The sequence below is a fragment of the Rhinolophus sinicus genome, chromosome 16 (assembly GCF_057876585.1).
Source record: "Rhinolophus sinicus isolate RSI-liver-muscle chromosome 16, RSI-T2T, whole genome shotgun sequence".
Taxonomy (NCBI): domain Eukaryota; kingdom Metazoa; phylum Chordata; class Mammalia; order Chiroptera; family Rhinolophidae; genus Rhinolophus; species Rhinolophus sinicus.
Genome location: NC_142516.1, coordinates 34,989,226 through 35,003,518, shown reverse-complemented (window position 1 = coordinate 35,003,518; position 14,293 = coordinate 34,989,226). Strand labels below are relative to the sequence as shown.

General features: G+C 36.9%; 1 protein-coding gene across 4 annotated transcripts in view; it reads right to left on the bottom strand.

Annotated features, from left to right (window-relative positions):
* Window positions 1-14,293, bottom strand: part of TUT7 (terminal uridylyl transferase 7) — a 54,142-nt gene that overhangs the window by 9,588 nt on the left and 30,261 nt on the right. For 2 of the 4 annotated variants that reach the window (XM_019750118.3, XM_019750119.3), the window contains exons 18-28: window positions 12,372-12,475; window positions 10,409-10,498; window positions 9,788-9,901; window positions 9,535-9,612; window positions 8,745-8,922; window positions 6,502-6,549; window positions 6,330-6,421; window positions 4,556-4,671; window positions 3,040-3,365; window positions 900-976; window positions 462-525 (exon numbers count right to left, since the gene is read on the bottom strand). In XM_019750118.3, coding sequence (XP_019605677.3) covers window positions 462-525; window positions 900-976; window positions 3,040-3,365; window positions 4,556-4,671; window positions 6,330-6,421; window positions 6,502-6,549; window positions 8,745-8,922; window positions 9,535-9,612; window positions 9,788-9,901; window positions 10,409-10,498; window positions 12,372-12,475 — 1,287 coding nt within the window. The remainder of the gene's footprint in view (window positions 1-461; window positions 526-899; window positions 977-3,039; window positions 3,366-4,555; window positions 4,672-6,329; window positions 6,422-6,501; window positions 6,550-8,744; window positions 8,923-9,534; window positions 9,613-9,787; window positions 9,902-10,408; window positions 10,499-12,371; window positions 12,476-14,293) is intronic. The other 2 variants (XM_019750121.3, XM_019750120.3) reach the window with 2 other exon arrangements.

Genomic DNA, 14,293 nt, shown 5'->3' with positions numbered 1-14,293 from the left:
GGCTTAACAAATATTTGTCGAAGGAATGAACAAAAGACTTAGCTGAGAGAGTGTGTAGAGTTCAAGCCAACAATTACTTCCTTTCCTTACTTTGGGGCATAGTGAATAATTTCCATGAGGAGATTACACTGCTGACGACACAGTGGCAATTTCAAAGCAGAAACAAAAAGCGTGAGAGAGGAACAAATTAATTGAACACTATCATGGTTCCTACTCAGGGATGGTATAAGAATCACCTAGAACATTTAAAAAATACAAAGCCCAAGCCTAACCCTTGAAGAATCTGATTTAGGAAACGAAGATGGGGACAGGGCAACAGCACTTTTAAAAGTTCCTGAAGTGATTCTGATGTCCAATCCCTGTCAAAACCACTTATTCAAAGGAAGCGTCTCAAAAGGCATGTGGTAAACTATGCAGTCAATAAAATAACACACATTTGTTTGTTTTTCAAACCCACATACCTGACTGGGGACTCAAAAATATAGTTGTTTTTTGTTTCTTTTTGTCTTCATGTAAAAGCACTGCCTAAAAAATGAAATAGACTGGTTTACAAAATCGAAAGGAATAGTATCTGAAACAGCCTTAAAATTGTAACCATATCCAAGGAGAGCTGAAATTAGGCATGTGGGTGGCAGAACTTTGCAAGTGAATTGAAAAGCAAGACACAGATGCAGGAATCCTTACAGCACGCCCTGCATACACAGCAAGCCTCTTCCTCATACTGAGCTGAAGGCCGAGTTAAGAGAGCCAGGGGGGTTAGCCAGAAGGAAGGAGGCAGGGCCTGCCTGCCCAGCACCCCACAGTCCAGACCGGCACAGAGCTGCTAGCACTCAGTTTAAGTGTTTGCTGAACAGACAGATGACGGAAGGGCTTCTTGCTCAGGTCTGAGCTAGGTTTACCTGAACAAACGTGCCAGTTGGTCTCAAAGGGCTAGGTGAAGAAGGGGATCCAAATACACAATCTGATTTAGACATACCTGAGAAAGAAATCAGCACTTTTTGTTCCTACTTTAAATTGAGAGCAGTAGCCTATTTTCAAACTTTCACAGAAAGATTTTCTGTTGATATAACCGAAGCTCCACTAAGCATATTGTGTGGACAAATAATGTATTTGAAGAAACAAGAAGGAGCAGCATAATTTTCAGAAAGGAAGCAGCAGCTGATTAATTTTAATTGCTACTGGAGGAAATTCACCACATTCTAGCCCCACTACTCTCTTCTTATTTTACTTTTATAGTGTGACTAATTGATTTAAGGTGTAAATATTGCATTCTGAAGAAACCAAGATTCTAGTGCCTTTCCTTAGGTTGGATAATACCCTACCTCCACCCCAGGCTTCCCCTCTCTTTGATTTGCTGCTGCCTCCCCAGCCTGCCAGAATCTCTGCTCTAACTACTTCGAGAGCTTGACTAGCAGACGACTTAAACCTTGCTCCTAGCTGGAAGGAAAAAGTCTCCGACGCGGGGGATGCAGGGCTATGCCTTCCCCACTTCGTTGTACCAAAGAGGAACACAACGACAATGTGCTTCAAGCTGTTAGTAACACAGACCTCGAGTTCCTCTCAAGGGCAGCCTATAAAAACAATTTTGGTCAAATTTTATTACATCTTATCTATACTGTTCATAGTTTCCTCATCTGTAAACTGGGGATATCAATGCCACATTTAATGGACATGATCACCCAGGTAAAGTACTTAAAATAGTGCCTGACCCATAGTAAGCACTCAATACATGTTAGCTTTGCTATTATTTTAATTTCTTTTAAATATATTCACCTCTTATAATCATAAAACAATATCATTTTATTCTGATATACGTTCCATATCAGGGCAAAAAACTTTGAATTTGAATTTGTCTGAGTTCCTTAGAAGTAGGGCAAGCTATATCTTTCACAAACACTCAAGTCCTATTTTAAAATCAACAATTAAATAATTTAAAAATATACTTCTTTCCATATAAAGTTTAAAAAAAAAGTATAGGTGATCTAAAATTTTCTGTCTTAAAAAAAAGAGCCACCATATTGCTGATATGATACAATAAAATGGGAGAGAGGTATTGGTTGGTGTTCCAGGAACAATAAACACTAGAGTGAACATTTTAAGGAAACTGTCAGCATTGCTGACTTTTTTTTCTTTATCAAGTCCACAAACATACAATTGAGGACAGGAATAGGGTTACTACTTTAATCCAAAAAATTATGTCTCAGAGTTTCCTTTCTAAGCTAATCAAATCTCATCCACTTTTGCAGGTTTGTTTGAGAAATGAAGTGAGAGTGTATAAATTTCTTGTAAATCACAAGTTGTTATACATACACAACATACCCTTATTCTTAACAGTCTGTTAAAAAGGTGCCCTCAACGGACATTTGACACATTTCATACAGTAGGCCAGTTCAGATCCAGCAACTTAAAGGGGCAAGATTTATGGATGATTTTGAACTACTGACTGATCATATATTTTTCCTCCTCATAGAAATAACCATGCTTACTGCAGAAAAATATTTAAAAGATACAATCCTCCATAATTCTCCTTTGCAGTTAGGACCACTGTTAACTGTGTAAGATATTTCCTTCTAGGCATCTGCATGAATGTATTTAAATAGAAATACATGTCGGTCAATGTACACAGCTGGTTTCATGAGGTAACTTTATGTCTCCTTCATGGCTGGGCAGTGCTTTGATTTCAAAAGTGCACAGACCAAGTAATGAAACTCAAGTTATAGCTGGTTTTATGGTCACTGAGGCTACATTTTTTAGGTACTGGGGATGACCAGGTTTTCATTTCATTGATAATCTTATTTAAAAAGTCAACCAAATAACTTTCATAAGCCTCTAAGTAAAACCAGGAATAAATGTTTAAGACTTATAGAAGATCAGAAATGAATGGGCGAGGGGGAGAGATTTCACTTTCTTAAAAACAAAATCTTTCTGAGTAATTAGATTTGTTAAAGAAATAAATAAACCAAAATAGTGAAGAACTCCACAGAAGAGATTTCCCTCGAGATATGAGTGCAAACATTAAGGTGCGATTGGTGTCCGTACCTGGAGAGCCTTTAAATTGCGGGCATTCCTTTTTAATGTGCCCTTCTCTGCCACAAATGAAACAACGTTTTTCTCTTAAGTCTTTGTCATCCTGTCTCTTCCATTTTTCCACTGGTGGCCTGAGCATTTTTTCTCTCCCCAGGTCAACAGCTGCCCTCGCTGGCTTGGCTTTTTGAGGTGTGCACTGCACGGGCTTATCTTCTTTTGCTGAGACCTCCCTCTCTGTGTACTTGTTTTGAGTTTCTTTGTCCTCTTTGCTTCTTTTCTCTTTGTTCTCAGGGTATCTTTGGTTCAGGGTATCTTCCTGATCTCGCCGTCGCCTCACTCTATAGAAGGAAATACAATACTGGTAAGAAAAGTCTAAACAGAAATCTAACAAAATATTAAGACTACTTCAGATTTAGGCAATAACCAGAAATAGAAGGTGATTATCAGAGGGTAAAACAAGAATTTAACAAACTTAAGTCATTATTCTCTATTAAGAGGCAACCTCAGGGCTTAAGGGTGTTTTTCATTTTCACAATTATTCCAGTGCTGCAATTACTCCAGTACAACCACTTTTTGCAATTAATGGAAATCCTTGGTTCAATACCTACCTTGATATTGATGTAATGAAATTCAATTTAGCATTGGAGTGATTCCTTGAAACTTTTTGGCCTATCAGCACTCTTTACTAGGCATTGGAAATTTGAGACGTGAAACTCTAAGTTCACAAGGGAATGATGATTTATAAAGAGATTTATGTTCTTAAAATGTTAAAATCAGTTCTTCCTTGCCCAACATCATCAGCGACTATTATATGAATAAAAACCAAAGTACTAAATAAGAGCCTCAAATTTCAGATGGTGACTTATTTTAGTAGCATGTTTTTAAATGAGCATATTATTGTCCAGTTAAAAACACCATCTCCCCCAAAACAATAAAGTTCCAAGTAAGCAACCAAAACCATGTTCCCCTGCCCTTCTGCAAATATCACCAGAAGAAAGCATGGTGACCAAACTGAGTAGGCCACTTTAGCAATTATTAAGGGTTAAACTGCATACAAGTGAAGGGCCCTATAGTCCAGTAAACTGTCAGTGAGTCCACACGCACACGTTACACTTCAGTTATTGCACATCAGAAGTGTAACTGACATCCTGAAGGAACCGATTTTACTTTTCATTGACCAAAATGGTTCTGAACTTCCCAGTGCTGTAAAAGGGGAAGAATTTCAGTTTCCTCCATTCTTTTTCCATCACAGCTGGAGAGGCTGATGACCGAATGACTGAGTAAGGATTAGGGCCATGACCAAAATTCGGAAAGGGGACAAGGCCTGGGAGACTGACCTGTACAGAGTCACTCCTTGTCATCTGCATTTAAGGCCCTATTTTAAATAATGTCATTTTCATTGTAAAAATCTTATCTGAGAACTGCTGAATTTCCTACAGGTTTATTTTCTGTTACAATAGAACCTCATTTTAAAACTGGTACAATAAGAACATAAAAACAAAACCACCCCTTTTGAACATTTACTTACTTTCTTCTCATAGGACAGTCCTTCATAAAGTGTCCAATTTTCCCACAAATTCGGCAACATCTATCATTTGGGGCCAGCTCTCCTTCAGTTAGCACATCTGGATCAAAAAAGTACTCCTAGCAAAACATAAATCTGGACTATTAACGCGAGATGAAAACACAAAAACTAACCCAATAGCAATCAGGGATTTTGTATCTCAACATCAATGTATCATTATTTTAAGACATATTATTTATACTATTTAATTTCAAAATCTAAACCCATTAAGAGGTTTAATTTAGGAGAGTTTTACCTAAATTCCATTTTTGTTTATTTTCATCCAACAGAACTCTGTTTAACCTGAACCATCAGAAAGGCAGCTTTTCTTTCCTAGCATATTTCTAAATAAGAGCATTATACACCCCCATGAGTTAGCTGCCCAGGACATGGCAGGAGCTGAGGCCAGGTACAAAAGCCTCGTTTTTCTCAAAAAATGAAAAGGATAAAACCTAATGAACTGAGGAACATGATTTGCGTTACACAGATTATAGAGAAAAGGAAAGAAGCTACGTGATGTTGTTTTGTTCTGTTGTAGCTTTTGAAAAAAAATATCAGAAGAAAGAAAAGGCAATGGTCTGGACTCTAGCTTCCTTGCCACTGTAATTAAGGTGGGGATCAGCATCATCTGGGAATTTGTAAGAAATGCAGTCTTGGGCCGCCCTCCAGACTTCCTGAATTAGAACCTGCATTTAACAAAATTCCCAGGTGATACATTAACAAGTTTCAGAAGCTCTGGAAAACTGCCATAGCAATATCTAGCAAAAACTAGATGTACAGATGTAATTGAATGCTGAGTATGGCTATATACCCATATACTTAAGGTTCACTAAAAGTGTTTTTATTCAGAAAATTAATGCAGGAAAAAAATAGCTATTCTAAACATAATACCCTCTAGCTCCTAACCTCCTCTTTTCTCTCACTGAAATAAATGTTTATAATGCAATTTGTTTTCAATGAGTGTGGTTTCACAGAAACTTGAGTACCAAGTTATATGAGAACAGATGGTTCTCTAGCACAAGCAGCCAATGTTTCTCTCCTAGTCCCATTAAGGGACTTATCACTCTTTGCAAGCAGACGGAAAAAATCTAGCCTTCTTATGAGAGTGGAGGATGTCCTTAGATATGTGTAAAACTGGCTTGGCAGAAGCTGGCATGGAGCTGAATGCTGGTGGCACAGCAATGCCACCTACCATGTTTCCCCCAAAATAAAACTGGGTCTTATACCGTATTTCCCAGAAAATAAGACCGGGTCTTATATTCATTTTTGCTCCAAAAGACACATTAGAGCATATTTTCAGGGAAATGTCTTATTTTTTCATGTACAACAATCTACATTTATTCAAATACAGTCATGTCATCTTCTGGAACATCGTCGTAACATACTAAATGCGTCCATCTGGCTGACGATCTTAACTGGGGCTTATTTTCAGGGTAGGTTTTATTTTTGGGGAAACACGGTATATGTGCTAGCAAGGAAAAGCAGCAGCACCAAAATCATTAATTTTTCCACCCAAAATCCACTTCTGCCTATTTTCCCATTTTGATGAATTGCCTCAAAACAGGGATGTTTTAAAAAAGGTTTTTAGGCATTTGTGTTGTAATTGTTTACCTTGGCTAGACTCTCCAGACTTCCAGAGTATTTAAGTTATTACTGAAGTAATGTGCACAAATTAGGTGCTTAACAAGGGCTTTCAAACATTTATTTTATTTTTTTGGTATTTCCAATAGACACTTACCATTTTTGAGGGGTAGTCCTTCGGAAATCCTTTGACTGGAATACCAAATACTCTTCTACCATTAATAAATGCTTTCATTATAAAATTTGTCACTAAGAAGAAAAGAACAGGTGCTCAGTTGGATGGATTAAAAGAAAAGGAGATCACATTAATATTTACAAAGTTAACTTACTTTTCCTTGATAGTCCAGCTCCAAGATTATGATTCAAATCAAAGGGATCTAAGTAAAAAGGAAAAAGAGAACAAATAAAATAACCAAACAGAAAATTCCACTATTCATACAATAAGTCTATATAATGAGAAGAAAGTGTTACATAATTTACCATTAATAAAAGTATTAAATGACTGCCTTTTTAATGAGTTTTAAATCTTTTACACAGCTAAGCTAAGTAATATATATTCCCAAGTATAAGCAAGTTTTTCACAAAAGTGTCCATCAGAAAGTATTGCTTTGTATTTGAAAACATATAAAGTCCTTTATATTATAAGGAGTTGTTTTATTTTGAACACTAAAATACTGTTTGTAGAAGACTAATGTTAGCCTGATATTACTTGATACAAGTTTTGGATGCATATAGAAGTCACAAACATATTTAAAACATTTTAGCACTCAATGTTCCTGCCAACCAACAAGACTTTTAAAGATCACGTTAAAAAGTAATTCATCATGGGTATCACAAAATTCACTTACAAAATAAATTAAAACACACACAGACAATGGCTACTTGGATCTCAAGTTCCAGTAAAAGCTTCATGTAAGAACTCCCACATGATCATTAATATTTGCACTCAAACATCTTAGATGAAGGGATATATGTTGTGTTCTGGAACATTATGTGTTAGATGACCCAGAAAGTGTTAGGAATAATGAAAAACATGCCAATGTCAAAGATATATGTGAGATCTGAATAAACTGGTTCATAAAACAGAGGGGGTGAAGCACTCTTTCTAAATCAAAATACTATTTTATAAATGACTTAAAATAATTCATAATTTAAACAACATATATAGATATTTAATTATTTCCTATGAATACCTAAAAACATATTCAAGAAAGCAAAGCAAAGAAATTCAAAAATCTTTTTGGTGATCATCTCATTGAAAAAATAGACAATTTCACGTACACCAAAAGAATAAAGCAGTAAAAAGAGGCACCCTTCTGGTTGTCGGTCATGATTCCAATGTACGATGACCAGGATATCTCATATTGGGATTTAGACTAACTGCTGGAACATAGCACCCTTCCCTCAACTTAACCCTAACCCTAATAATTACCAAGAGAAGGTTCCTTCCTAGTAGGTTTGCTCATGCTTTCTTCCGGTGATCTGTGCCTGTGTCCATGTGGACATATTTTTGGTTGGTTGCTTGGGGTAGTAGAGACGCTATAACCTTAGCTATTGTTATAGTTACAAACACTACTACTGCCCCCACTAAAATTTCTCAACTCTAGAACAGCTAGTTAAAAGTCTTCTTTCTGGTTTAGTCTACTCTTATGGCTCATCTAAAAGGTAAGGTAATGAGGCTTCCAAAATTAAAAACAAAACACTAATAATTGGAAGATCATGAGAACCCACTATGACAACGGAAAAGGCTAAAACAAAGTTCTATGTATTGGACATATGAGACCCTAAAAAGTTAATGGGTTATCTATAACCCATTGTAACCTGAATTTCATTTACAAGTGTTCACAATATTATAAAACTGTCAATAGGCAGAAGTAATGATGAAAATGTAACAAAGAATAACACACATTATTTAGGTGATATGACTACATTAAAAAAACAAAAGAATAAAAAACATGATTAAAATCAATAAAATATTTAAGCCATTTCTTAGTTCATTATAAGCACTTAAACTCCTTTTTAAATTAAAATCCCACCAAATGAAAATAAGTAATCAATTACAAACAATAATCGTCCATGGATCCTTGCATTCAATGGCAAGAAAAGGGCTTAGCATGGCCAAACCAAATGTCAAAATTTATATATAATTATAGCAGGTAAAATCCTCCATCAATAGCAAATAAAGATCTTGAAATTCACTCTTAGTGGCACTCTTCAAACCCTCAATTGGGAAGGTTTTTAAAGTCCCACTTATCTTGAAGCTGGTATATCTCTACTGTGACGTTCTTTATTCTCCAGTAAGTGTTCAACAATAGTGAATGATCTGTCACGAAAACCAAAGACTTTCAGATTTGTGAGAGGCCCCACATGAGGGCATTAGTCATTTAAAAGTAACTCTTTAGGCTGGAAGCAGACACCTCAATCTGATGCAGACAGTGATGGGACAGCTACGCTGCACGGCCCCATCAGTGGTAACGGCTGCCCTGGAAGAGTTCTGGAAGGATGAAGAACAATGCCCTCATAGTTCAAACTCTATATTCTACTCAATTTTAGTTTTTGATTTTATTTGTACCTTCAATAACAATGTATTTTGAGGTCCACTGTTTCTTAAAAGTTGTAAGGAGACTCTTTCTTCTGATACTAATAACATATTCTTTAAAATCAAATTCCTCTGTGTAGAAACGAAGAAGTCCCAGCCAGAGGTGCCCAACAGATTCTGTATTTTTTCCATATTCTGGCCAATAGGTGGGCTAGAAATAGAAGGGAACAAGGGATATCATGCTCTATAGTAAAGTGCTAATACCAATATTCACTTGTATCTTATGGAGTAAATATGGACTTATTTCTAATTAACTAGAGTTTAAATACATAAAAAGTATAATTATATAACTTTTCTTTCACATTTTAAAATACCATTTACATGTGTTTATTAATCTCTACCCTATGACTTGGAGATAGGGAGAGCTCAGGGTTTTATGTCAAACCTCAGAATGCATGTTAGTGGAAGAATCTGGAAATAAACTTTAAGAGCCTTGGCGGTAACTTAAAATCTTTCCAAACTCTGCACAAAACCACAGAGCAAATATTTGTTCATTTGGAATAAAGTTACCAAACCATTTGACTTATTAGGCATTAAAGAAATCCTGGATATTGTCCCTAGAAACTCACCTGGCTTAGTAAAAATGTTTTCAACTTCAAAGGAAACATTTATACTCGCATATGCTAGTTTTATTTAGTATCATAATATAAATAAACGTAACAAGTGATAATATAATATAGTTGTTGACCACTTACACTACAGCATAGTATAGCTAACTTTTAGTCAAGGATGTAAAAAAAATCTTTACTCTTAAAATACGTACCAGTTCATTTATTTGATCAAAAAAATAAATATTCCAGCCATCAACAAATATTTCAGGTTTCTTTTCACCTTTGTATATCTGCAATTAATTTTTAAACTATTAGTATGGATTACAAACTTAATGCATTGATATAAAAACTTGCAGGAAAACTATTAAAAATTTAACTACAGAAACCACAGAATATTTGAGAAGGAAGAGGGCTCAAAAATCACCCAGCTTTAAAGATGAGAAATATAATTTCTTTTACTAATACCTCTTGAAGAACAGGAATGACTGGTGGATTCCTCTGCTGGAGAAAATATAGCACCATTAGCGTGTATGCATATGACGATAAGCTGCCTCTAGATGCATCACCAATATCGCACATCTAGAGGGAAGGAAAACGAGGAACAAAGAAAAGATCACCAATATTTTCTGCTAAGTTTGCAGCTATTCTATTATCTCTGAAAGTAAGTGCATCTATAGGGCACTAATATAAAAATTACGTTTTCAAAAGCTGAAATATGGCAACAAAACCAAACAAGACCAATCAAAAGAACATCAGAAAATAAAAGAAAATAAACCAAAGAAAAAAAACACAAAAATAAAACAAAACAAAGAACCCAACAAAGCAGTGGAACTATCAGCCACAAGCAAGATCATATTATTATATAAAATTTAAGACAACAAAATTTTAGCTTGCTGAGTAGGGATTCCCAGATAGTTAAAAGAATTTGACATGGCTATGGTTCTTTAAAAAAAAAAAAAAAAAAAAAAAATATATATATATATATATATATATATACATACACACATACACACAGACTTATGTTTTCAACAAGGTCTGAAGATGAAATGAAATTTCCTAATAAACCACAACAGGAGGCATACGCACCTTTGTAAATACTTTCATGGTATAACACAAATATTTCACTCTGGGATCAATGGCTGAATAAGCAGATAAGAGCCTCGTGTTATGAAGGGCCTGTTTAAAGGGAAATTACACTATAAGGCTATCAATTAGAGGAAAAAGTTTTAAGCTGGAATATTCTGAAAAGGTTTACACTACAATTTATTTTAGGGTGAAGACATTTAGATCAAAATTAGTATTTTCCTTCAGAGACGAGCTTCATTAACTTACTAGATAATAGTTAAGAATTGTAAGTGACATGATTTCCATCACATTAATATGTCCTTAGTTTGAACATTCCTAGAAAATAAAGGTTATTAAAATAATCAGTTCCCTTTAAATAGATGGAAGATTCCCCCAACCCACCTTGGCGTTATTTAAATCAAAAGCCTTTAGGAGCCAGAGAGGTCCCATAAAGCCCCAAAGTAAATCAGGTGAGACAAAAAGGATGGGCAAATACACCCAATCCAAATTTAAAACAAAGTTCAAGCCAAACATACAGATGGACCTAGAGAACATTATGTTAAGTGAAATAAATCAGATGGAGAAAGACAAATACCATATGATCTCACTTATATGTGGAATCTAAAGAACAGAATACATGAGCAAACATTTCAGAAATAGTCTCAGAGATATAAAAAACTGAGGGTTGCTAGATGGGCGCGGGGGAGAAGGTAAAGGTATTAGAAAGTACAAATTAGGGTAGCCGGTTGGCTCAGGGGTTAGAGCGCGGTGCTCATAACACCAAGATCACCGGTTTGGTTCCCACATGGGCCAGTGAGCTGCACCCTCCACAACTAGCTTGAAAACAATGACTTGAATTGGAGCTGATGGGTCCTGGTAAAACGCACTGTTCCCCAATGTTCTCCAATAAAAAAAAAGAAAGTACAAATTAGTAGCCATAATATTACCACGGGGATATGCAAGACAGTTGTTTGGGGAATATAATCAATAATGTTGTAGATTTTGTAGGGTGTCAGATGGGCACTTGTCTTATTAGAGAGACCACTTCATGGACGGTGTAGATGACTCATCACTACAATGTACACCTGAAGCTGAAAAATATCAAATGTCAACTATAATTTGTTTACATAGTCACAGTATGTGAAATACAGCATAGGAAATAGAGCCAATGGAACTGTAACAGCTATATATGATGTCAGAGGGGCAGTAGATTGGGGGAGGGAGGTTATCGCTTTGTGAGGGGTGTAAATGTCTATTCATTGTTTCGTACATGTGAAACTGAAAAAAAAAAAGTTCAAGCCAAACAAAAAGTGCCTGCCACTCTGACCTCATTTTATTTATTTATTTTTTTAAGAGATAACACTTTGTTTTTTCGCTTTTGTCTTTTTAAATTCTATTGGGGAATATTGGGGGACAGTGTGTTTCTCTAGGGCCCATCAGCTCCAAGTTGCGGTCCCTCAATCCAGCTGTGGAGGACGCAGCCCAGCTCCAAGTCCAGTTGCCGCCCTCAATCTTTAGTTGCAGGGGGCACAGCCCACCATCCCACATGGGAATTGAACCGGCAACTGTGTTGTTGAGAGTTCGCGCTCTAACTGACTGAGCCATCCAGCTGCCCCTGAGCCATCCGACCGCCCCTCTGGAAGTTCACTGGCAGCTTGTTGTCTTCAATCTAGTTGTGGAGGGCGCAACTCATTGGCCCGTGTGGGAATCGAACCGGCAACCCAGTCATTCAGAGTTCATGCTCTAATCAACTGAGTTATCCGGCTGCCCCTGACCTCATTTTAAATGAACACTAATATTAATTTAATTGTTATATCCCCAGCCTCAGAACACTTCCAGGCACACAGCAAACACTCATAAATATAACTATTGAAAGAATGAGTAGGATGAAATGAACGATTTAATTATACTTGAGATTTTGTAAATTAAGAGACATTCATTCCCCTCGAATCTCCCTGAAGAACAAGCCTGGAGAAAATCTTACCAATGTGTTATACAAACTGATGTCCACTTCCAGACCACTTCTCAAATGGAAGAACTTTACAATTGGCACCTTTGCTGTTGTAATAGGTAAGATGTTTCTCAGACCTAGGTTGGGAAATAAGATAGTATCACTAAATATAGCGTCTGGATATGTAAGTTGCTCCTATGTGAATGTTCCAATATAAAATTATGTAAACCTAACTCTGGCTTGCTTCACTGTAGTTACTATAGTCAAAGAATTCGCTGTTATTAACAAACACCTGGGAAGACTCCTCTGGCAAAGCTTGTATTTGTTAAACACATCTATATGTGAAATACAATCATCAATAAGGCAGCTAACTGTCCTCCAGGAATCCACTGGGTCATGTGCATATGTGTAGGGCTGTCAATTTCATAAACACCAAAACAAGAAACTAGTCGAGTCTGGACTACATGGGCCCTGCCTATTCTCTTCATATGACTATATCTAATATGGAGAAAAGCCCATGGGGAAATCATTTGAATTCTTAAAGCAAAAGTTACTTGTCATGGAGCTAGAAGTTACGACAGTAAAAGGAAGGAATCAACTTCAACAGGCGAGGAGGGAATTGCCTGAGCTAGGCTTTGAAAAAAAAACCCCAAAAAACAAAGAGAACACATGAAAAACAGGAAGCTGAGGGGATTTACCAGGCAAGGAAAACTGCACATGGAAAGGGTAGATGTCTGAAACAGAATAGCATATTCAGGGAACTTCCATGGAATTGTGCAGGCTACAGAGAGGACTTTAGGGAAAGGAATAATGAGTAACAGGAGATGAGGCAGAAACTGGAAGAGCCCAAATAGAGAACATATACCCTGCTAATTATCCTTAGAGGCAAAGAGAAGCCAATGCACTGATATAAGTTGAGGAGAATCACTGACCACATCTATTTAGAAAACACCCCTGGTAATGGATGGATTGGAGGCACCTGGAATAGAGGCAGGGTGACCATTATGAAAAATGGTCTGGGCCTGAACTAGCATGGTGACACAGGAATGTAGAAAAGAAGCAAGACATGTCTGAGAGAATCTATAACTGGACGGGTTGGGGGAGTGGAGAAGGGTGATTAAGGGAGAAGGAGGGCTGTACCAGTAAGAGCTACCATTTCCTGAGTACCTAGAATCCTTTACAAACATGACCTCCTAAGACTATTCACGCTCATCTAACAGATGAGGAAACACAGACCCAGAGAAATGAACTTGCTTAGGAATAGCAGCCGGTAAATTGTGGAGCTGGGATTCAAATCTAGGTATGACTGATGGTAGGTATGACTGCTACTGAACCAAGTCTAGGACAGGCTAATTATCACTTCATTCATTGTGGTGATTCCAGGGGTGCTGATATCAACAACCAAGAAAGAGGACTCAGAATGGAGGTAGTAAAGATGAGGATGAGTTCATTCTGAGATGCTGGAGTTTGAGTTTCTTCTCAGAGTTTAATGGTGATATCAAGAGGGCACATACATAGTGGTCTGGAACTTGGGGGGAAAACGTATGTAGATGACAGAAGAAATTTCAGCAAAACAGGTCTGTGTGGGCAACAAAGGAAGTCTAACTTACAACTGATGGGGAGGAAGGGCAAGGAAGCTCATGTTTACTGAATACTTAGTGTATGCTAGGCCCTGTACTTTAATGTACTACCTTTTTTAATCTTAAATGCTCTTACCGTTATTGCCACTTTACAGATGAGGAACTGAGTGCTTATAATGAAGTTGAGTGACTTTCTGGGATCGCACAGCCAGCAAGTGGAGGAGCCAAGATTTAAAACCAGACAGTCTGATCCCAGAACCCCCACCAACTTCTTTGCTCCCATTCTAGATCCTGACTCTGTTAACCACTATGACACTTATGAGCCCATCCTCCAGGATTTATTTACAGCACATCCATCATCAGTGTTTCTTACTT